The sequence below is a fragment of the Cnephaeus nilssonii genome (assembly GCF_951640355.1).
Source record: "Cnephaeus nilssonii genome assembly, chromosome: 7".
NCBI classification, from domain to species: domain Eukaryota; kingdom Metazoa; phylum Chordata; class Mammalia; order Chiroptera; family Vespertilionidae; genus Cnephaeus; species Cnephaeus nilssonii.
The window spans coordinates 79,324,553-79,348,747 of NC_137078.1; the positions used below are offsets into that span (position 1 = coordinate 79,324,553).

Here is a 24,195-nt window from a genome sequence, read left to right on the forward strand (position 1 = left end):
ATCTTGGACTTCCCAGACTCCAGAACTGTGAAAAACAAATAAAAATATTGTTTAAGCCACCCAGTCTGATATTTTGTTACAGCGGGATGAGCTAAGACACCATCTATGCATTCCTCCATTCAGTGAATAGTTTTTGAGTTCTTACTAAGCTTCAAGTGCTTTTCCAAATCTTGGAGATACATCAGTGAACAAACTTATAAAGTCCCTGCTCTCAGGAAGCTTACATTCTAGTTTTGGGGAAGCAGCAGATGAAGTTGTAAATAACATAATTTTGGCTACTAATAAATGCCATGAAGTAAATAAAACAATATGTAACAGAATAACTGCAGAAGGGTGGGAGATGGCTGATTTAGATAGATGAGACAGTATTAAAGAACAAAATTCAACCAAGTAAATTTGAAGATCTAATTGATTTTATTAAGTTATGAATCAGGCAGCTTCCCATCTAGCAACTAGAAGGGCACTCCAAGGATTTATACAAAATGGAAGGTTTTTATAGGCAGAAAGAGAGTGGAACTAAGAAATTAAAAGAGTGGATTATTTCAGGTAGATTATCTCACTATTGTTGATCAGATTGATTGGTTTAAAATCCCATTCCTGGGAAAGGCAGAAACTGCAATTAGGTTAGCTTTTAAATTTTGGTTTAGTGACGTAACTTAGCAAAAGTGACACCAGCCCTAGCTGGTTTGGCTCAGTGGATAGAGCATCAGCCTGTGGACTGAAGGGTCCCAGGTTTGCTTCTGGTCAAGGGTCAAGGGCACATGCCTAGGTTGCAGGTTCAGTTCCCAGTGTGGGGTGTGCAGGATGCAGCTGATCAATGATTCTCTCTCATCATTGATGTTTCTATCTCTCTCTCCCTCTTCCTTCCTCTCTGAAATCAATAAAAAAATATATTTTTAAAAAGTGGCTCCATTTTGGCCTGTTGTTTATTTTTTTAACAACAGGAAAGACTTCTCCCAGTAGGAAGGGAGGCCAGATAAAATACAGGATGCCTAGGTAAATTTGAATTTCAGACAATACATTTTTCTTAGTATAAGTATGTCCAAAATATTGCATCGGGCATACTTATACTAAAAGTTATTCATTGTCACCCAGCTGGGTGTGACTTAGCAATTAAGTGTCCACCCAGGAACCAAGAGGTTACAGGTTCCGTTCCAGACCCATCTGCCTGGGTTGTGGGCTCAATCCCCAGTAGGGGGAGTGCAAGAGGCAGCCAATCAATGATTCTCTTCTCTCTCCCTCTCTGAAATCAATTTTTTAAAAAAAGTTATTCATTGTTTTTCTGAAATTCAAACTTAACTGGGCATATTTTTACTTGCTAAATCTTGCAACCCTACCAGTAGGTAACATTTGAACTGAGAACTGAATGACTAGGAGAAACTAACTAAGCAAAGACTTAGGGTAAGAGTGATTCTGGCAGAGGGAACATCCAGTGTAAATGTCAGAATAATCAGAGGGAGGGAGGTACAGATGAAGTCAAATAAATAGGCAGGGGCCAGATCACGCAAAATTCTGTAGGGATGACAAGAAGATTTCTGTGTCTGTCTCTCTCTAACTCTAAACCATTGGAGTTTTAGGGAGAGAGTGACAAAACCTGATTGGTATTCGGCTGCTGTGTGTTCAGTCCCTTTTAGAAGGGCTTACAAGACAAATTCAGATCATTAAACTTAAGCTTGTGCATTGGCCTGGGGCGAGACCCCTGTGTTTGGGGTTGGACCCAACTAGGAACTCTGGGCCCTTGGACTCAGTCTAAGAAGGTATCTAGGCGGTTGCTATGGAGGGGCAGCTTGGCGGTTGCTAGGGAGAGAGCGGGGCACGGCCTCCGCGCAGGTCCCGGTCTGAGCGGCGGGGGCGGGGGTGGAGCCGGGAGTGCGGCGGCGCGCTCCGCGCGTTCGCAGGAAGTCGCTCTGGGGAAAGACGGGGCGCGAGCGGAAGTGACGTCGCGCTCGCACACGTGTTCTAGCGTAGTTCACGCGGGTCCCTTCGGCCGGGTCCGGGAAGTGACGAGCTCGTTTACCTGAGATAGGCCGAGCCTAGCGCTCCGGTCCTCAACCCCTCGGCAAAGATGGTGAAGCCCAAGTACAAAGGACGGAGCACCATCAACCCGTCGAAGGCCAGCACAAACCCGGGTACTGGCGGCGGGCTCGCGGAAGGCGGAGCTTGGGGGCAGCCGAGGGCGAGGCTCCGAGGGGAGGGGGACACGCGAGGGGTATTGCTCGGAAGGACTTGGAGCCGGGTGGCTGTTGGGGAGTGAGAAGGTGGCTGCCTCTCTCGGGGGCACGGAGGAGGGCTGGCAGGGTCCCGCACGCCTGTCAGGGCTGTGTGTCAGGCCCCGGGGCTGAAGCCGGGGAAGGGGGGACACTCGGGCCTGGCAGCCGGGGGGCGGCCCCCGTGGTGAGGTGCTGGATTCGGCAGCTCTGAGTGGGAAGGGGCAGTTGACCTTGACCTCTTCCTGTGCTCGGGTGTGGATCAGGTGATGAAGCCCCTCCCCCAGTATATTTCGGTCTTGGGATGATTCCACCTTTCCAGCCCAAGGAATTTCCGGAAGTAAATAAAGTCAGGTTAAAAGTGGTGTAGGCCAACCCAGCTGGCCTTTTATACGTGACCACACTTGCCTGCCACCTCAGCTCTGGCCATTTAAACGAGAAAGACATTGTAGATTTGGCTTTTGGAGTCACCCCATGTAGTAAAGCTCAGAGAAAACCCTACAGAAAGGTGTTTTTGAAGCGGTGTGTGGGTTTGGTGGAGGTTCCACCTATCGGATGAACAAGGTGGACTTTGGGGGAGCCCCTTCCATTCGGGTTTGGTTAGTAAAACTTTGTTTTTAAACATGACTTAAAGTTTTTGATGATTTTAATTCATGTCCAATGTTTTCTCTGGGTTACCGATAAATTTTTCCATTTGGGTAGACTGGAGTCTTAGAATGTGAGACCCCAAAAGGCCCTTAGAGATCATGATGTTGTAGGTGATGACACTGAGCCAAAAGAGGGGAAGTGGCTGTTACAATGGGTACAGTTAGTGAGCAGAAGGGCCACCAGTTCTGTGATTTTAGCCTTTTTTTTCTTTTTTTTTTCTTTTTTCACTGCATCGTTTTAAGAGTAGACGGGTGATTTGAAGGGATCCCAAAATGAGAAACTAGGCTAGTATTACCATGCTTATTTGTCCTTCTCTTTCTCTCTGAGACGTAAGGCAAGAACTACTAGCTGTTGCTCAAACTAAAATCAAACATTAGAAAGTTAGGAAACCGGTATATTAGGAACATGGCTGCATCAAAATTAGAGTCTCCATGGTGCTTTTCATGTAGCAGACACAGTATTTCTGTTCAGCCGAGACCCAGAGGTAGGTGTCTTAGAAGGTAAGACCACAGATGGTGGTCAAATGCTTTTGTTCAAATTGTGGCTTTGCCATTTAGTAGCTCTGTGACCTTGGGCAAAGCGTCTGAACGCTGTGCATCGTTTCTTAGCCTGCAGAATGGTGATAATGTGTCCATCTTTTAGGATTGTTGTGTGAATTGCATGAGACAGTGCCTGTGATGCGGATAGGACAGTGCCTTAGGTAATGCTCAAAAATATTAGCCATGATCATTATCAAGTACAGTCCTATTGAGGATCAGAGATTAGGTCAGCTTTGTCATACCACGTAGCTCCCAGTAATGACTGTTGGAACAGCACATGGAGAAAGGAGAGATTTTGCCATGAGGTGTCAGCCTGCCTACTCTTAAGGGAACTAATTGGTGTGCTTGAAGCAATGTTCATCCTTAGACTTGGTTATCAAATAGTGTGCCATCAGCCTACTTCTGTGTTTCCTAGATCGAGTACAGGGAGCAGGAGGCCAAAACATGAGGGACCGGGCCACAATCCGGCGCCTGAATATGTACAGGCAGAAGGAGCGCAGGTGAGCACCGGGCACTGTCATCTGTTCCCCTTTCCGCCATGACTTGTAGCTGGAGACCATTAAACCTTTGATATTCTCACCCCTTCTTTCCCCAATAGGCGGAGTATATTTTCATCTATCATTTTATATGGGTATGGTTATGACAGATTGTGAATTTTGGGTTCAAGATGAGGGTAGTGGGTGGTGTGATTGTGATTCTGTCATAGTGCCCTACAACAATTAGAGGTCTTATTCCGCACAGCCTTGGCCTCCACGCGTGGCATGTTAAATCTCAGGTTCAGTACCTGTCGGACAGAAATCTGGTTTTCTTGAACAAAGCATATAGGACTGTAGTCATAAAAGCAGCAGAAAGCTGGTTTTTTATTTTTATTTTATTTTATTTTTTAATATATTTTATTGATTTTTTTACAGAGAGGAAGGGAGAGGGATAGAGAGTTAGAAAAGTCGATGAGAGAGAGACATCGATCAGCTGCCTCCTGCACACTCCCCACCGGGGGATGTGCCCGAAACCAAGGTACATGCCCTTGACTGGAATCGAACCTGGGACCCTTGAGTCCGCAGGCCAACTCTCTATCCACTGAGCCAAACCGGCTAGGGCAGAAAACTTGTCTTTTAGTGCCAAACTTTTGATCACAACGTTGTGGCACTTGAAAATTCATCACAGCTCAGTTCTGCTGAGGCAGCCTCTGTAGGGGAGACTTGCTGAGTTGTGGCATTTTGCTGGCTGGGCTTAATTTGTTTAGTAATAAGAATCTCCATCCGTTCTAAAAGATGTGTCTCAAACACAAATGTCAATGAACTTAATCTGCCTTAGTCACCTACCCTGTAGTTTGTTTTAGAATTTTGAGTTCCAGCATAAATCACCCTCTACTTAAAATTCATTTAAAGCAGCCTTCGAATAATTACTCAAAAAAACTCAAGTATGTGATTTTTTTTTTTAAAAGCAAGAAACAGTAAACAGATTTTTAAACATTGGCATTATTTGTTATTCATCTAGCAGAAATCATTACGTGCTCTGTTGCAAGAGGATAAATGGCTTTTGGACAATCTGTTTTAAATGTAGAAGTACTTTTTGTTTATTGAAATCTGTATTTCATGATCATTTAAAACAAAGAAAGAAAAGAAAAGGCCCTTTTGATGGAAAGGGTGTTCTGTAAACCAAACTTTGCTGTTGCCTTTCTTCTGTCCTCAACCAAAGCCTGTTAATTTCCTCAATTTAGGAACAGTCGTGGTAAAGTGATTAAGCCTCTGCAGTATCAATCATCGGTGGCTTCTGGCACAGTGGCAAGAGTGGAGCCAAATATTAAATGGTTTGGTGAGTATTATCTGTTACTTTTGCTCTACAAAATGTGTGCTGTGTGGAGAAGGGTAGATATCCAGGTGTCTGGAAGGCAGGAGTTTTGGGGTGAGTGGAACTGTCAAGGATTGGATGAGAAAGGGAATAAGAAAAGTAGAGGTGGTAGATTTCACAAATAACTTCCTTTTTAAAAGAACTCATGGTTGTTAATTTTAAGTGACCCTCTTAAGCAGATAAGACCCCAATGACCACCATTCATAGACCTTAGAACTGTCATCCCTTCGTTTCTGGTCATGTGGACAGGTTACTGTTTGAGAGGTGCCTTGTGGGTGTGTTTGGGCTGCTGCTTGCAGAGTGAGTGCATTAGCTTGAAGTTCCTCTGAAACACTGTCTATAATGGAGCTGTATTTGAACTGAGTGACAACGTTGGTTCTTCCCAGGAGTGAGTAGAGTATCTGTAGAGTCACAGAGGGCTCAGGCTTCCTTTGGAAAGTCACCTTCCTTTCAGTCCGGGCTTTCAGGCTCTCCCTTAGCCCCTGCAAGGTGTGTGGGCCTGCAGGTGATTGGACCCCTTTGTCTCCTGTTTGACCTCTCTGCTTGGAGGCCGATGGCAACTACCTTTGATATCTCTAACATCTTCGGATGGGATTCCCCCTAGGAAACTGCAACATAGAAAAGCATTAAAAAAAAAAAAAAAACTCCATAGAGAGGCCTTCAGCATGGTGGCTGGATACTGTGACTCTAGATCCAGATCACCTGGGTTTGAATCCTCTGGATGCTACCATTTCTGTGACTGGGCATGTTATTAAATCTGTCTGGTCATCAGTTTCCTCATACCTAAAATGAAGATAAAAATGGTACCCATTTTTAGTGGTAATTAAATGAGTAAAGTGCTGAGAATAGTGCCTAGCTATCTGTAAGTACAATATATAAAATATATATGTAAGCATGAACCACTATCACATCAGCATTTCACTGTCATAATCAACATCTTCAGTTTTGTGTTGTGCTGCACCATACTGCTTAATTGAATACATTCTTTGGGATCTCTCACTTACAAGGTGTTCTCCAGCTGGTGTTATATACCTTTATTTTGTTCCCATACAGTGATTTATTGGTTCATTTACTAGTCCCTTCAAACCCTAAAAACAGCAACCGACTCCTAGGTTCTGTGCTTTGGGATTCCTTGTGTATTCTAACTAATCAGCTGTGATTGGCTCCAAATTTCTTTGTCAGATCTAACAGGAAATAGGACATTTGTCAAATCTGAGTTCCATTCAGTGATGTTTATTTTTCAGTTTCATCCAGTCAGGAAATTGGGCTTGGAAATCTATTGAAATCCTTTATGTGTCTGGGTTGGTGGATTAGTTCATAGCGTAATGAGTGCAGGAGAGGCACTTTTTGTTGCTGTTGTTTCCTCTTTTTTTTTAATCCTTCCCGAGGATATTTTTCCTATTGATCTTTAGAGAGTGGAAGGGGGTGGGGAGAGAGAAACATCAATGTGAGACAGACACATCGGTTGATTGCCTCCTTCATGAGCCCCCACTGGGACCAGGGATCGAACCTACAACCCAGGTCCGGGAATTGAACCCATGACCCTTTAGTGCGTGGGCGGACAGTCTAAACCCCTGAGCCTCACTGGACAGGGCTTTTTCCTCTTAAGTTTTAAAAATGACTGCATGGATGAATGTATTAGGTGTTTAGGTGAGCAAGGGTAATGTAAATCTTGCCTTTCACTCTGTCATTGGGAAGATGGATGCAAAAGCAAAAAGGAATTGTTTAGTAAATGGCAACATTCTCTTGTAAAACAGGAAACACACGTGTGATTAAGCAGTCATCGTTACAGAAATTTCAAGAGGAAATGGATACAGTTATGAAGGATCCTTATAAAGTTGTCATGAAGCAGAGCAAGTTACCTATGTCTCTTCTCCATGATCGAATCCAGCCTCATGTAAGATGGAGATATCCCTGGCAATGGAATTTCATTGGCAGAGCCATGCCGATTCTCTCTACCATATCTGTCTATTGTTTTTTCCATAGAGAATAGTGACTTTAATGCAGAATTGGTGAGCTTTCTGAGACTTCTCTCTTCACCTTTCGAATGAATCGCATTCTGTCAGGGAGGTTCAGTAGTATGTTGATCAAAGCCCCGGCTTTGGAGTGAGATCTGGATTTTATCTTTGCGCTTCCTATGGCCTTCCGTTACATTTCTCGGAGCTTTCACTTCCCCAGCTGTAAAATCAAGATAACCCACCTTCTCGGGTGACTGGATGCAGATGAGACGTCAGTAAAGCTCCTGGCACACAGTGAGCACACAGCCCGCCACCTAATCAGAGCTAAGTAGATCATAGCTATCACTAATACTGTTTTAAACTTCTTTTGTAGGCAAACTTGTTTAAGTGGCAATTCCATCAAACTTTGGGGAAATGTAGAATTAGGATTGGGTTGTTAGGAGGGAGAGTTTTGGTGGTGTGTACTTGATTTTGTAAGATCCTTGGAGATTCTTTTGAACTGAAGGAAAGGATGCTGGTTAGATTGATTGTTAATCATTGAAGTTCAAAGTACAGTAAGAACTGAGTCTGGCTTGAGTAGAATGAGTTTCACACAGAATCCAAAAAGTGGCCTAATGTTTTCCTGCACATTTTTACTTACATTGAATAATAATTCCCAGAAACAGAGCCAGTGCATAAGCTTCAGTTCCAGTATAAGGAGGGGAAGAAAACATTGACATGCATACATGGATTAACAGTTCAAAGAAAAGTGTTTACTTGCAGAACAAAATAAAAACCAAGGCCTGGTTATTGCCTCAGGTTTTATCAATTATGCTTTGTTTTATGACAGACTGGAAGAATGGCACCTATTAGGGGAATGACTGTTTTCTTTCAGGGAAACAGATGAGTGTAATTCATGAACCACAGACAAGTTGCTCATTTCCCTTGTTCCCTTTGTCTGTTCTCCCTAAAGCCATCTTTCAACAAACTATTGAATCCTGTTTATGGGAAGAACAGAGAGGTTCTATTATGGATTTACTGATTTGTTGCCCATTCCAGTCTTTCAGTGCTTTCAAAATCCAGTGCTTAACTATCTGATCTGAAGAATGAAGGCTCTTCAGCCAGAGCAGTCAGCTTGCATCTTGATGCAGATAGGCACTCAGAGCAATTGATGAGTTTTCTGCTTTCGTCTCAAGAAACTGTACCTCTTATTTTTTTTTTTTCTGTTGTTGTTTTCTTTGTTAATCCTCACCCGAGGGTATTTTTCCATTGATTTTTAGGGAGAGTGGAAGAGAGAGGGAGAGACAGAGAGGAACATTAATGTGAGAGAGACACATTGATTGGTTGCCTCCTGCACGCACCCCAACCAGGGCCCAGGCCAGGGAGGAGCCTGCAACTGAGGTACGTGCCCTTGACCAGAATTGAACCCAGGACCCTTTGGTCCGCAGGCCAACGCTATATCCACTGAGCCACACTGGCCAGGGCGAAACCATACCTCTTTTATGTTAGCATGACATCTACTACATGTTATAAAATCTAAGTTAGAGATTGCTGCAGGGTGTAGTCAAATCAGATATGGTTTTCACTTTTGCACATTTAGCTAAATGTGCATTATAATTATTATATTTCTGTAGCTTTATATTAAAAATACTTATTTTGTGTGTGCTTCATTATGTACCACATATTACTATTGTTTACTAATGTGTAGATTTATACACACAAGTCCATGTGTACTGTACTTTTTAGGTTATTTAAGAGATTTTCAATGATAATTTTGATCATCATTTCCCCAGTGACATTAGAACCTACTTCCCGTGTAAACGCATCCATGTTTGGAGATGTTCCCTTGTTGGAAGGTAGCAAGTAAAACTGAACTAAGAGCTGTGTTGGAGGATTTGAGAAAATGATAACAGCTTAAGGGTCTTTAGGAGGTGGAGGGAGGATCTGTTAAAGTTCAGAAGTCACTGGGTTGTTCCTTCATCTGTGTTAGTAGCTGTGCTTACTGAGGGGCAGAGGGTGGTGGATTTTTTTTGAGAATATCATCTGCCGGCTGTTAACATTCTGTTACGTGATAGACGCTAACTCAAACTCTGACTTTTATCCGGCTTCAAAAATTCCTATGCCCGTGACTCCTTTACAGTCACATCAAGTTCTAGTTAGTATCAGGTTCCTTTTATCACATCTAAACTATTATTTTGGACTTTTGCTAGATGTTTTTCATCTGAAGGCTTTCCATGTGCATTTAATAAAAATGTTACCTAAATTAGGGAAAATGTTATCTGAAACTAAAATGCATCTTACAAAACAAGCAATTCCTTTTAGCCATGAAAGAAATGAACTTCCAAGAAAAAGTTGGCATTTACACTTGGTTTAAAAAAAAACACAAATTTGAGTATGATCAACCCTGACAAAATCTGTGAATTTGGCATATTTTATGCACTTGTTTGAAAGCTAAAAAAAAAAAGTCAGAAAAGATAAGTTAATTTTCAGTATTGTAGCCTTAATTACATTTGACTAAAGTTTATGATAAATGAAATAAAGCAGAGTTTTTGGCAGGTCTTGCACAACTATTCATATTTGCTTTGACTTTTTTTTTTTCTTCTTCTTTGACTATTTGTCTTACTTTTGTATATCTCCAAGGAAGTTTCAGAACTTCAGGGTAGAGGAGCAAGTGCCTTTGCTATTTAAACAAGCATTTCTGATTTGAAATCGGGCTGCATCCATGTTGATTTCGGTGTGGTTTGAGCTTTGGGATAATAAAAGCAGAAAGCCTTTCCTAGGTAGGTTTTTAATTTTTTGCTTTATTTTAGTACTTTCCCTAGTTTTACCAATAATTCTTTCTCTTTAGAACTCAAAGGTGCACATTCTCGATACTGAAAGCTTTGAAACTACATTTGGCCCTAAGTCTCAGAGGAAGCGACCAAATTTACTTGCCAGTGACATGCAGTCTCTTGTAGCAAATGCAGAAATGTCCACTGGGAGCTATGACCAGGGCAAGGATCGGGACTTGGTATCTGAAGACACAGGTGTGAGGTACAGTTTTGAAGTTCACATAAGTCTCATCATTTGCTCTTCCGCAACAAAACATTTTCTCTACCCTTATTCTGCCTGTGCGAAGCTCGGTGATTTAACTCATAGGTGGAGAGTTATCCTCTTCCCTTAGACTAGAAAATATAGTGAAATTGAGGCCAGACTGAATAATTTAAGAGGACTTGTTTACTACAGGTCTCTTCGTCCCCAGAGTAAAAATAAGTAACATTTTCGTCTTCATTTTAAGACCAGTATATTCTATCATGGGCAAATTAGGAAGTATAGTTAAGGTTGAAATGCAGCAAAAAATAAGAATTCATAATCCCAACCTCTGTTAAGTGTTGTGAAGATCAGGGCTTCCTTAACCAGAAGTCTGGACCACTGGGGATTCATGAGTGGCCTTTGAGGTTTCTGTGACCCTTTGAGGATTTATGTACATATATAAAGGTGTGAGATTTTTATTTTTGTTTTGTATTGTTTTGGGGAGGTGGGAGGAGACAAAAGGTTCATACATTTAACATATTCTCATAGGGATTCCATACCCCAAAGAAGGTTAAGAATCAGTCACCAGTACTTATTTTCTTCCAAATCTTTCTTACACTCAATTTTTATTTATGAATATAATATCCTAAGACTGTACTTTAACTTGCCTTTTAATACATTTTTTCAAATGGTTAAGAGTATGTTTTCATGTCAGTCCTTAACAGCAATGTAATATTTAATGTCAGAGTAGTGCTTTGTTGTGTCCAGTCCCACTGTTAGACATTTACACTGTTTATTATTAGAGTAATTCTCATCCTTAATTATTACCCAGAGGTAAACTCTTATGGTGAAGGTTACTGTATCAAAGACTGTGCCTGCATTGAGCGGTTGACACATTGCCCTCCAGAAAGAGGTCACCAGTTTAGTTTTCTCCAGCAGTGCCGGATAGTCCCCATTCTTTCTCTTGTGTCTTCTTTTTTTTAAAAAAAATTGATTTTTAGAGAGAGAGGGAGAGAGATTTGTTCCACTTATTTATGCATTCATTGGTTGTTTCTTGTATGTGCCCTGACCAGAATAGAGCTGGTAACCTTGGCATATCAGAACAATGCTTAGTCAACTGAGCTACCCAGCCAGGGCTCTCATGTCTTTTAAGTGCCTTAGCAAAGAGGTGTTGTCCTTGAGTGCAGTAATGCCACATCAGTGCTGCTGTGAGCCCGTGCCAAGCTGTGGGCCTCCCAGAGGAAATGTCAAGCCATTTGAGGCCTAGCAAAAAGAGGCAGCAAGCAAGTTCATTTATTCTTATAATTGTTTGGACTTTTTAATTGACTGTGTTCTGCTGATTTGAATTACTTTCTTCCCCCAAAAGGTACAGTAGGTAATCGGGGGAGTGGGAGGAGGGAGAGGGACACAAAACTACTTTTGTTTCAAAGCCATTTAAGCTAGTAAATAAACAGATTCTTAACCTAATCAGAAAAAATTCACTTTACATAGGAGCGATGGAGCATAGATTATGGTTCATGTCCTGCCAATTCCTTTTCATAATTCCCTGATTACGCGTGCTTTAAAAAAATTTTTATTATGGTAAAATATACATAATAAAACTTACCACTTTAACCTTTTTTAAGGGTATAATGTAGTGACATTAAGTTCATTCACATGGTTATGAAACCATCACCATTACCCACTCCAGAATTTCTCACATTATCCCAAACTGAAACTGTTAAACACTAACTCCTCATTCTCCCTCTCCCCAACCCTTGGCAACCACCATTCATTCTATTTTCTGTCTCTTGTGAGTTTGCTCTTACGAGTAATTCTTCATGTTAGTACAGTCATACAGTAGTTGTTCTTTTGTGTCTGGCTTATTTCACTACTATAATGTCTTCAAGGTCATCCATGTTATAGCACTAATCGGTGCTTTATCCTTTTTTATTACTGAATAGTATGCACATTGTTTTTAATCCATTCACCTGTTGATGGACATGTGGATAGAGTCACTTTTATTTATTTTTAAATATATTTTATTGATTTTTTACAGAGCGGAAGGGAGAGGGATAGAGAGTTAGAAACATCGATGAGAGAAACATCAATCAGCTGCCTCCTGCACACCCCCTACTGGGGATGTGCCTGCAACCAAGGTACATGCCCTTAACTGGAATCAAACCTGGGACCCTTCAGTCTGCAGGCCGACGCTCTATCCACTGAGCCAAACCGGTTATGGCTAGAGTCACTTTTAAAATTAAGTTTATTTTGCCCGGCTGGTGTAGCTCAGAAGTTGAGCATCAACCCAGGAATCAAGAGGCCACCGTTTCAATTCCTGATCAGAGCACATGCCCGGGTTGTGGGCTTGATCCCATGTGGGGGGCATGCAGGAAGAAGCCAATCGATGTTTCTTTCTCACTGATGTTTCTATCTCTCTATCCCTCTCACTTCCTCTCTCTCTCTCTCAAAAAAAAACAAACACAAAAACAACAACACACACAACAAAAAACAAAACCATAGTAAAATTAAGGGGTTTTTTGGTCCATCTGCAAATACTTGTGACACCCTTTTCCTTTGGAATATGGATGACTTTCCCCAAAAAATCCTTTTACTCTTCACAGTGCTCCAATTGCTCACTTTGGGTGCTTTCTTCTTTAGAAATGAAGCCCAAGAGGAGATCTATAAAAAGGGACAGTCCAAAAGAATATGGGGTGAGCTCTACAAGGTAAGACTTTGGCTTTACAGTCTTATATGAGAAAACTGATTTTGATGTATTGAAACTCTGTCAGATAAAGTGCAGGATCTCCTACCTATTCCATTCTCTTTCTCCCTCAGAGAAACTAGGATTGATATAGCTGTGAACATACTATCGTCTGTCTAAATAACTGCATTTTTATTACTGGTATAATAGTACCTTATATACATTCATATATTCTGTCAATATTTTTGTGGGTTACCTGCTAAAATGATAGTCCTGTTTAGATTTACCATTCTGTGCGAGAATTTTTAAGTTATTTAGTCCAGGCCTTTTATTTCATAGAACACAAATCTAGAGAGGTTGAATACCTTACCCAGCTCACCAGCTGGCTAGTGAAGTCTTTGTGTGTCCTGAGTCCTGGTCCAGTGCTTTACAGCTGGCTGAGTTTTATCTACACACTAGTAACATTTCAGTAACAAAGGCCTTCAAGCATAGTTGCATCATTAAACGGTAACATAATAGGTAATAGTATAGTGAGAGCAAACTAAGTGTTTTAGTTTTTTGTAAAATATACAAAACCTATAACGGTAGAAACTTTTAGAAGTCTTAAGAAGTAAATGATTCTGTTCAGTAATGCATAGTAGTCATGAAATAAGATGGATTTCATCTAAGCTACTAGTTTTCCTATTTGAAATTCGACAAGTTTCAAATACCCAGGATGAAAAAAAAACAAAAACTTTGGGATTCTGATCACTGAGCATTGAGATTGTCTAGATTCAACTCTCATAAGATTGCTGTAGTTTTATTTTCCCCATGTCCTCTTAAATGTCAGCCCTTGTTCATTTGCCCCTGTACGTTAACAAATCATTTTCACCTCTTTGAATTTGCAGGTGATAGATTCATCAGATGTTGTTGTTCAAGTTCTTGATGCTAGAGATCCAATGGGTACCCGTTCCCCTCACATCGAGACTTACTTGAAAAAGGAAAAGCCCTGGAAACACCTCATTTTTGTTCTTAACAAATGTGACCTTGTTCCAACCTGGGCAACAGTGAGTACAGCTGCTAATGCAAAACAGACTTCCCAGGCTACTCAACTTGTGTAAGCCTTGAGTGTCCATAAATTATTAGTTTTGTGGCTTCTAGGACTGGGGGCAAGCATGGTACTCTTGCGATAATAGTCATTGAAGTGTTCTCATTGAAAACACAACTGAAACGGGCTTCACTGATTGGACAGCTTTACCTTTTCTCCTCTGATGGTTGGTAGCGGGGCAGCTTCAGAAGGAGGCGGCTGCCACAGCCACTGGCCTGTTCACATCATGTCACATTAATTGCATTTAGTAGCAATGAGGGCATTTTTGGAATATTGTTTTGTATTTAGAAGACAAAAGACAAAGCATTAACTGTCATACTTGAAAAAAACATTTCAAAGAATTATAGCTAACATTTTCCATAGACAGCTGTGTATTTTTGAAGCACAATCCTGTAATTCAAGCTCTGATTCTTCCTGTATTGTAAATAAACAAATTACAATTTACCAGCATCTTTTCTTTTCCCTCCTTAGAAACGATGGGTTGCTGTCCTCTCCCAGGATTATCCAACACTTGCTTTCCATGCAAGTCTTACTAACCCCTTTGGAAAAGGAGCATTTATTCAGCTTCTACGGCAGTTTGGAAAGGTATTCAGACCTGATCTGTTTCTCCAGTTGTGAAGCTGTGGGTTTGTGTTAATAATTTCTCTTGCCAGTCTGTGAGAAAGTTACACTCCTTACTTCCTACATCTTCTTTGTAATGAGAAACGTGTGTTCTGGTGATGGAAAAAAGCCATAGAGCCTCATGATTATAAGGGGTTCTGAAATACTTTCTAGGTCAACCTTGGCTCCCACCCTGACCAGCGTTGCTTCCCTTTCTGCCATATCTCTGCTTCCTTTCTGCCATATCTCTGCATTTTATGGCCCAACCTCTACTTGATGATGGACCCCTGAGCTCACACTCTGTTCCCTGCCCCGGGCTTTCAAGGCCTGCCACGCTTCCTCTGCCCTCACGGCCTGAGCTGTTTCTGTCCCCTCTGCCTGGAAGGCACCCTGCCAAACTCCTGGTCAGATGTCAGTTCCTCAGGGAAGCCCTGAAACCCCATCGGATCACCCTAGCAAATGTTCTCAAAGCTTCATATTCTGAACTTGCAATTTTGCGTATTTAATTCTACCTGGCTTCTAACAAAAGACACATGTTCTCTGTCCTAGCCTTCCATATTTGAACACATGCTTATAAGTCTATTTCTTGATTCCCCTTCCCCTCACCCCCACAGTTTTAGCTATTTAAGTTCCTATGATGGAAAATGAGAATTAGGTTTCTTATACCTTCCCTGCACGCATACTTACCCTCCCTCTCTTCTGCCTATATCATTATATGTTGGCTAAATTCAGTGTTTGCATCATGACTAAAATATCAGTTGCAGTTGATCCACATAGTACTGTGATTATAATTGCTTTCTAATCAAACCTTCTGTTTTCTCTGATGTTAACTTGCTCTATTTTATATGTCACTAATGGCCCAGCAGATTCCCTGGTGGAGTGGAACCTCCTAGGACAGTGGTCGGCAAACTGCAGCTCGTGAGCCACATGTGGCTCTTTGGCCCCTTGAGCGTGGCTCTTCCACAAAATACCACGTGCGGACGCGCACGTACAGTGCGATTGAAACTTCGTGGCCCGTGCGCAGAAGTCGGTTTTCGGCTCTCAAAAGAAATTTCAATCATTGTACTGTTGATATTTGGCTCTGTTGACTAATGAGTTTGCCGACCACTGTCCTAGGATGAGCGGGCACCTCCCTTCCAGGGGCACCGGCTGCTCCCGGCCAGTTGCAGGGTCTTCCGGGCTTGCCTTTCACCACCATCTGCTGTTTCCTGTGTGGGGTCCCTTATGCATTGGTCCCTTTTCTTCTTTCTTGGTTTACTTCTGAGTAGCAGTGTTTAGAAGAACATTTTTTGAGACCTTGCATTCTGGAAATATCTTTCCCTTACAGCATTTCTCCACAGCAGTCTAGGGTACTGTTGCATTGTCTTTTGACATGTCTTTGGAGAAATCAGGCCATTCTGACTCCTAATCCTTTGTGGCTGGAATTTTTTAAAAATTTCTGTTCTAAAATTTCATAGTGATGTGCTTTATGATGGCTCTTTTATTATTCTCTTTTATTATTCAGTGAGCCAGACATTGGATGGGACTTTCAGTCTGATATTGTCCTATGTTATTTTTTGGAAATCCCCATCCTCACCCCCAAGTCATCTCTGTTCTCATTCAGGAATTTGGTTTTATCTCCTGGTTTAATTCTTGGATTTTTTATCTTTATTTCAGTATATTTATGACATATTGCTCTATTTTCTTGGCAGTTTTTGAATTGATCATCTACCTGTTTTATTGCAAGATTAATTTTACCTCTCACTTTAATTCCTGAGACCTCTTGTTTAACTCTGAATTGTCCTGCCCCCTTTTACAACCTATTCTTTTTTCACAGATGGAATATCATCTGTCTCTGAGAATGATAGTGGTGTTTTGAAATTTTCCTCTCTCCTTACACTGACTCTGTTTCCTCCAGTTTCTTTGTGTGTGTTTCTGTCTTTTCTACTATACTCACACTTCAAAGGTTTGGTTATTCTTGGCTCTCCATTCATATTTAAGAGGGAGCCACTACAAAAAGCTGATATAGTTTGGTTGGGGGTGGGAGGTTGTTGAATGATAAACTTCACTGTAGGGTGATTGGATAGAAACCCAATAGTTTGTTGAAGGACACCCTAGATGTCAGTGTCTATGGGTCTTTACTCTTGAGCCTGTGAGTTCCCCCAGAAAGAAGTCTTTGATCTCCAGCTCAGGGGTGGATAAGCCTGGCCAAGGTTCTGGGAACTCGGTAAAAGTAAGAGCCTGAGGGTCTCACTATTCACTATTTAAGTTTTCAGTTAATCATTTAGGGAGCACTTGCTTTCAGCCACTGTTAACTCTAAATCTAGGGTCCCTTTCAGGTCTGAAAATTAAAGGTCTTTTCAGAAATGCAAGGTTTCAAAAATATCATTATCCCCTAAGGCTCGGGTTTAGGGAAGTTTTGTGCCCATGATGAGTGAGGGCAGGGGTGGAGAAGTGACTGTTTTTACAAACTCTCCACTAGTCCAGCCCTCAGAGCCATCTGCATTGCTAATTTCCGAGGTCTTTTGCGATTCATGGACACTATTTTTGCTGGATTTTTAGTTTTTCTTCCTTTGTAGCCACTTAGTTTTCATATTGGGCCAAGTTAGATACTACTTTTTAGCTGCTAGTGTTTTGTTACTATCACTTGTTACTGTTTATTGTCTCATCTCCAGCTCATTTTTGGTTTTAAATGTTTGGTTCTATGGGTACTCGTTCCCACTGCTGTCATTCTGGGAGAGTTGGGGGAAGCAGTGAGGTAGACATGGATGTTTACTCTGCCACCTTTAGTCAGAGTCCCCATCCATTTGTAGACCCTCTTCTTGAGCTCTGCCTCCTTCATTTCTTTTTGGCAATGAAAACACAAAATGTATTGTGCAGAGAAAAGGGATGGGTCTGGGGTTGGCAGTTGGTGCATCTGCTAAGATTCTCTTCCCCGAAGACATTTTATCAGTGGTTGGTGTTCTTCTAAATTGATGACTAACAAACTGTTTCTTCCTTTGTTTCTTGACCTACATACTTTTAACCTTAAAACATTCAAGAATAATTTCACATGGATGATTGAGGAAATGACTCACCTCTGATTTATTAATAAGCATATGTATCCAGCCTGCTCTGACTATGTAGGTGGTGTGTGTCTATGCTTTAAATAAAATTCTAGCAACACTTTCACACTATATTCTTTATATTAGCAAAGTAATACAACCTGTTTGTCCAAAGGGATTTTCATTTCTGCGCTTATGCAGTGTGTATTCTTTTTTTGAACAGTTGCATACTGACAAGAAACAGATCAGTGTCGGGTTCATTGGCTATCCAAATGTTGGCAAGAGCTCTGTGATAAACACATTACGCTCCAAGAAAGTGTGCAACGTGGCCCCCATTGCAGGTGAAACAAAGGTACGTCTGGTTTGAGGGGGGGTCTTACTTACTTCCAAGAATTTTATCTCCATGGAGGGTGATTATGTAGGACATGGAGATTTCTATTGCTGCTCTTGAATGAAGACTACCATTGAAGGGTTAGTCTCAACATAATAGTTTGAAATGTGCTGAGAGGTTTCTGCCCATTTCGATAAGACTAAGAGTACTTTGTATGCTACTATGAGGCTTTGGCATTTGGTAAGTGCTGTTTATATTTAAGTCTATTTTAAATTGTCACTGCAACCTTTTACTTCAATACACAAAGCTAACTCAAGAATATCCAATGGGTTAAGAAAGAAAGCTCAACTTTAGGGTAGTTGTTGGCATTTGGGGGTCATACCCTGGAACACAGAATATTTGGGGGCAGCATACTTCTGCTGAAAGGAAGAGAATCCAAAGAGTATTAAGCTTCCAAGAGTACTTACAAAATCAGGGAGAGGTTTGCTGGATGTTATTGCACAACACTAGATGAGGATCCTGTCTCTGCATTATTTTTAGAACCTTAGCTGATGGGAACTGTAGTTTATACTTCGTGAAGTGCCTCATGCGTGGCACACGTAGAGGAGAGACTTCCTAGCTTCGTTACTCAGCAGGTGGCTTCTTGTGACTCTTCCCCCTCCCGCGCCCCCTTCATGAGCATCAGGGGTTTGTGAAATTAGACTCCCTAGTGTTTGACTTGGGAAGTCTCTGGCTTTTTTCTGTCTCAGGTCTGGCAGTATATTACCTTGATGCGTCGGATATTTCTTATCGACTGTCCAGGCGTGGTTTACCCCTCTGAGGACTCGGAGACAGACATTGTGCTGAAAGGAGTTGTAAGTACTCTGGTCCTTACAGGCTCTTGGTTTGCCTTTAGGGGAAAACGTTCTGTGGGGGACACTGGATACCTTTGCTTTTCACTCCTTTGGAAGACAGTTTGGGGTCAAGCTGTCTTACCAAACTTTAGGAGCATGATGCTGAACAGGGCACCCTCTCCATTCCCCTTAAGCCTGTTTGAGGAGTTAGTGGAACCATGGGCATATCTGGTTAATGTCATCCCACAAAAGAGTTTGTAGTTTACACAGAGGATCCGAAGGGAAGCAGGGCCTGTTTATGTTTAGTGATAATTCATCCTTGTGGGTTTACGGGTTGAGTCATTTTGGAACTCAGTCATTTCCTCACTTGTTTCTGAATACGATCGAAAACTTTAACTGGTTCCACTTAACCTTAACCAGTGTTGCTGGCTATACATCCTGTGCACATTCCTCCCCTCCTCTTTCAAGCTACTCCGTTCTCCTTGTGTGCTAGGATTGGCAGTCTTTTAACCATTTCTGCCAGTGAGTAGCACGAAGCATTCCAAGTTTAAACTGCTTGTGGAAGCCACTCAGTTAGTTTGTGGTGAACTGGGATTAGAGCTGAGTCCTGGGCTCCGTGGCTCTGGCTGACTTTCGGCGGCGCTTCTTCTGGCCCACCACGTCCAGCCACCTCAGAGACGGGCTCCTGCCAAGACCCACTTGCTATGTGGTTTTGAAATCTGTTTTCGGATATTATTACAAACAGTACTGTGAGCTTCCTGCTCCCATAATAAGGTTTGTAAGCAAGAGCTTTCCTATTAACATTTAGGTTCAAGTTGAAAAAATTAAGGCTCCTGAAGACCACATTGGTGCTGTACTCGAACGAGCAAAACCAGAGTATATCAGCAAGACATACAAGATTGATTCTTGGGAGAATGCCGAGGACTTTCTTGAGAAGCTAGCTTTCCGGACAGGGAAGTTATTAAAGGTGAGCCAGGGTTTTGAGATTTCAGACGGGGACATCTGCAGGCAGTGTGATGTGGTCTGGACCTTCCTTTGTCAGGGAGGTGTGAGCAGCATGTAACCTGATGGCAAGTAGATGGTAATGAGCAACTGCTGATGTGCCTCCAAACTGGGTGCTGGTTTTGGTCTTCGAATTTAATTGGGAGTCTTTCTGTGGTTTCAGGGCGGTGAGCCTGACTTGCAGACTGTGGGCAAGATGGTTCTCAATGACTGGCAGAGGGGCCGCATTCCTTTCTTTGTCAAGCCACCCAATGCAGACCCCCCTGAAGAGCCCTCTACAGCCCCCCAGGTGAGTATAGGGTGGACCCACCTCTTGGAAAGCATGGTGACTGGCCTAGGTGTGGTGTCTTGATTGCCCTCCTTTACCAGGTAGATATTTCAGTTGCATTGTCTCCCAGTCCAGAATGCCATCACCATGACCTTACAGGGGGTGGCATTTGGAAACCGGAAAGGAGATGTATGGTAGAAGACCAATTCTTTTTGAAAGAATCTCCAGATTCTTTTTTTTAATTTTAATATATTTTATTGATTTTTTACAGAGAGGAAGGGAGAGGGATAGAGAGTTAGAAACATCGATGAGAGAGAAACATTGATCAGCTGCCTCTTGCACACCCCCTACTGGGGATGTGCCCGCAACCAAGGTACATGCCCTTGACCGGAATCGAACCTGGGACCCTTTAGTCTGCAGGCTGACACTCTATCCACTGAGCCAAACCGGTTAGGGCAGAAGAACAATTTTAAGAATATATTGTTTTATTGATTTCAGAGAGGAAGGGAGAGAGAGGTAGAAACATCAATGATGAGAGAGAATAATTGGCCACCTGCCTCCTGTACGCCCCCTACTGGGGATTAAGCCTACAACCCAGGCATGTGCCTTGACGGGGAATCAAACTGTGACCTCCTGGTTCATAAGTCAATGCTCAGCCCCTAAGCCACTCCTGCCCGGCTAGAAGACCAAATTTAAATACTAGTCTTTAGGGCCTTGAAAAAAGAGGGCTCATTAAATGTAAGTTCTCTTCTGGTACTTGTGTCTTTTCCTACGCTTAATGAACAGAGGCATTTCCAAGACTCATTTCTTTTACTGACATTCATTAGACCCAGCCTTGTGGTGGTGGCAGAAACCCCCTTGAGAATTCAAAAGCTAAAAAATCACTTTACTAGAAAAATGTACATAAAGGTATATCCATTTTATAAAATTTCCTGAGTTTTATAGATTTCTAAACTATTTAGCACTTTTTTTTTTTTTGGAAAATCACGTTTTGTGAGTTTCAGTTACAAGAATAAAATATTGCATCTGAGAAGCATCAGTATAAAGTCTGGTACATCTCTTCACATCATTATCTGAAACAGGCTTGTCATTTTCATGTTCCTGCTCCTTCTGAACTCACCTTATACCTTCCTTCTAGATGTCTAACCAGTGCCTCTCCTTAGCACTGGTCACCCTAAACTAATGCTGCTTTCATTCTTACGTAGTGGTGTGTGCTTCTCTCCACAACACCCATTCCTTACAATCCTCAGGGAAGTTGTAGGGAATCTTACCCAGCAGTAAGTAGGTGTTTGGTTATAATGATTAAATACTTTTACAGTGGGTTCTTCCTCTGGAACTGCAAATATAATTCTTTGATCTTTAATGCTGGGTTCTGAGTTTACTGCACATTGGCTTATAATAGACTAGAGGCCCGGTGCACGAAATTTGTGCAAGGGCCTTGGTCCCGGCCTCCGCCCGCCGCCACTGCGGCCAGGGGCCTCTGACACCTCTGCCTCGGCCCCCGCCCACTGTGGCTTTGTCTGGAAGGAAGGACATCTGGTCTATTTAGCATATTACACTTTTACTATTATAGATAGTGATATGACACAAATTTGGGTGTTCTCAACACTCCCCCTTAGTCCTAAGAAGAGGACTACCTCATTTGAGAGCAAGGTATAAATTCAGAAATTCCATTTTTCTTTTCTGATTTCTCTCCCCCACCCTTTGGCCTGAATAGCTTCCATCCTCATCATCCTTGGAAGCTGCCACTGAAACAACCCAGAACAACCCAGAAGAGGACATCACAGAAACTGTAGGTGAAGCGTCAGAATCTGTCCTCGAGAAGGAAGAAGGAGTGAACAGTCCCTGTGACGCCAGCTCAGAGATGCAGCAGATCCTTGCGCGGGTTCGGCAGAACTTCGGCAAAATCAACGTTGTGCCTGAGTTTTCTGGGGATGACCTGGTTCCTTTGGAGATGTCAGATATGGATGAGGAGCTAGAGAGCTCTGCAGAGGAGGAGGAGGAGGAGGAACAGGAGCAACAGGGGGGCGAGGAGGAAGAGTATTCAGAGTCCCGGGAAGAACACCAGGAAAACGACACCAAGGCAGTGATTAAAGCCCTGGATGAAAAGATCGCTAAATATCAGAAGTTTTTAAACAAAGCCAAAGCGAAAAAGTTCTCAGCAGTCAGGTATTTTCATCCCACAAATTGCAGTCTGCTCTTTTCTTTCCAAGAAGCTTGCCATGAGCACTAGAGTGACATTTTTATGGGGATGGGGAGTGAGGGGGTATTGCCCACAGTTTAAAAAGTGGTCTGTTAGATTTTCAAAATTCAGCTCCCTAAAATATGAGAAGCTTCATGGTTGTTTTTTAGAAATGCTCAGGGAGCTGCGAAACTGTGGAGTGTTGCCTTCTACCTACCAGTGGTGGTAACGGTGAACAGGAGTGGGTTGTCTTAACCTGTAAGACTGTCTCAAGTCAGCACGTGGCTTGAGCCGTGGAGGGGAATGTCCGACAGCTTCATCATTTTGCTTTTCTGTTTCAGAATATCCAAGGGACTAAGTGAAATGGTTTTTGCAAAATCTGAAGAGCAAAAAACAACAGCTGAAGAAGATGTGGAAGATACGGGTAGAGTTAAATTATTAAATCATTTAGATGTGATTGGCATCTTCAGGAAATCCAAGCTAAATCTTCAGATTATCTCTTGTACCATCACTTCCATACAATTATTTATATCTGGCAAATTACCTTGGTTCCACAATCTATAATACAAATAGGATTATCCACTTTTTATTCTGCACATTTCTTAGGATTAAATTGGTAATTCAGGAAACCCTCTTCAACAGGGTACATTGTTAGCCTTACAGTTTAAGGGTGGGTCTGCAGGCACACTTTATTTTTTGTGATGGGCAAGGTGGTTCATGCATTTTTTATTGCATTGGACTAACAGCTTCTAAATCAAGAGTGTGTTTTCATGACATAAATGCACACCTTGCCACGGCCTGTGAGGTGTCCCTCCTGGCCTGATGCCCTCCTCTTCTCATCCTGCTTCACTCTGCACTTTGCTCGCCATACTCCATTCACTCTGGCTTTTTCCTTCTTCCAACGCATCAAGTTCCTTCCCATCTTAGGATTCATAGGCACATTTGTAATTTTGTGTGTGTGTGTGTGTGTGTGTGTGTGTGTGTGTGTGTGTGTATTCAATGTTTCTAGCACCTGCCAAAAAGGGAAAGAAGAGGAAGGCACAGAGGGAAGAGGAACATTCAAGTAAATCTCGAAAGACGCTGACATCTAAGGAAGTATGTGTTTTTTATCTTAAGCATCACCCAGGTATAGAAAGTAGAGAGGAGGAGCCTAGTTCTTACGGGGCACTCTTTCTAAAACTAGTCACCTAGAATTGAGTTCAAGGAACCCCAGTCCCAAGTGATGGAGTTGAAGACAGTTAATAGGATCAGGAGTTGGCCCAGTGCATGAAGGTCTTGTTCTCAAATGTAGCCTATCGTCTGGAAGCATCAGTTGGTTTTATGTGGCTCCAGGGAAATGACGCACAGTGAGCAGAGCTGTTACTAGGCAGACGGATCTCTGCTCCCTGTAAAGTTAGCTCCGTAACTGGGCTCCTCAGAGCTGGAATGGGCCCTCGTGGGAGGTGGAGAGCTTGCTGGAAATGTCCGGCCTTTGACCAGGGGGCCACATGGCAGGAGTGCAGTAGAACGGATCTAAACATTGGATGAGGGCTGGACCAATTGAGTCTGTAACTTGGACTTGTCACAAATCACAGTGGAAGCACAAACTTTGTCTGGGAGATGGACCCTCCCTCGTTAGCACTGACTGCTTCTAGTAGTTGTGGAGGTGGCTTGGGGATGGAGCACAAAGAAACGGGGGCCTGTTTTGTGATTTTCAGAGTTTGAATGGTTTGCCTTTTTTGTTTTGCCGTTTTTTACAGCGGAGGCGAGCAGCACGGAAGCAACAACCCAGAAAAGTTGGTGTCCGCTACTATGAAACACACAACGTGAAAAACAGGAACAGGAACAAAAAGAAGACCAATGACTCAGAGGGACAGAAGCACAAACACAAAAAATTCAAGCATAAGCAGTAACTTTTTAAAAGCTGTTTATTAAATTATACAAAAATATGCATTAGAAACTGTTCAATTTCTTCCTGCCCAGTTGGCATTTCTAAGGCCACAGTGCATTTGT

General features: G+C 42.3%; 1 protein-coding gene across 1 annotated transcript; it reads left to right on the forward strand.

Moving 5' to 3' along the window:
• Nucleotides 1-1,944: 1,944 nt before the first annotated feature.
• GNL2 (G protein nucleolar 2) lies at nucleotides 1,945-24,135 on the forward strand. The gene is made up of 16 exons (XM_079776329.1): nucleotides 1,945-2,129; nucleotides 3,810-3,894; nucleotides 5,115-5,209; nucleotides 7,003-7,142; nucleotides 10,031-10,215; nucleotides 12,835-12,901; nucleotides 13,765-13,923; nucleotides 14,436-14,549; nucleotides 17,811-17,939; nucleotides 18,668-18,772; nucleotides 19,560-19,718; nucleotides 19,917-20,042; nucleotides 21,739-22,190; nucleotides 22,545-22,627; nucleotides 23,213-23,298; nucleotides 23,943-24,135. Exons 1-16 carry the CDS (start codon nucleotides 2,066-2,068, stop codon nucleotides 24,093-24,095), a joined length of 2,202 nt encoding a protein of 733 aa, XP_079632455.1. The 5' UTR covers nucleotides 1,945-2,065; the 3' UTR covers nucleotides 24,096-24,135.
• The last annotated feature ends 60 nt before the right edge of the window (nucleotides 24,136-24,195 follow it).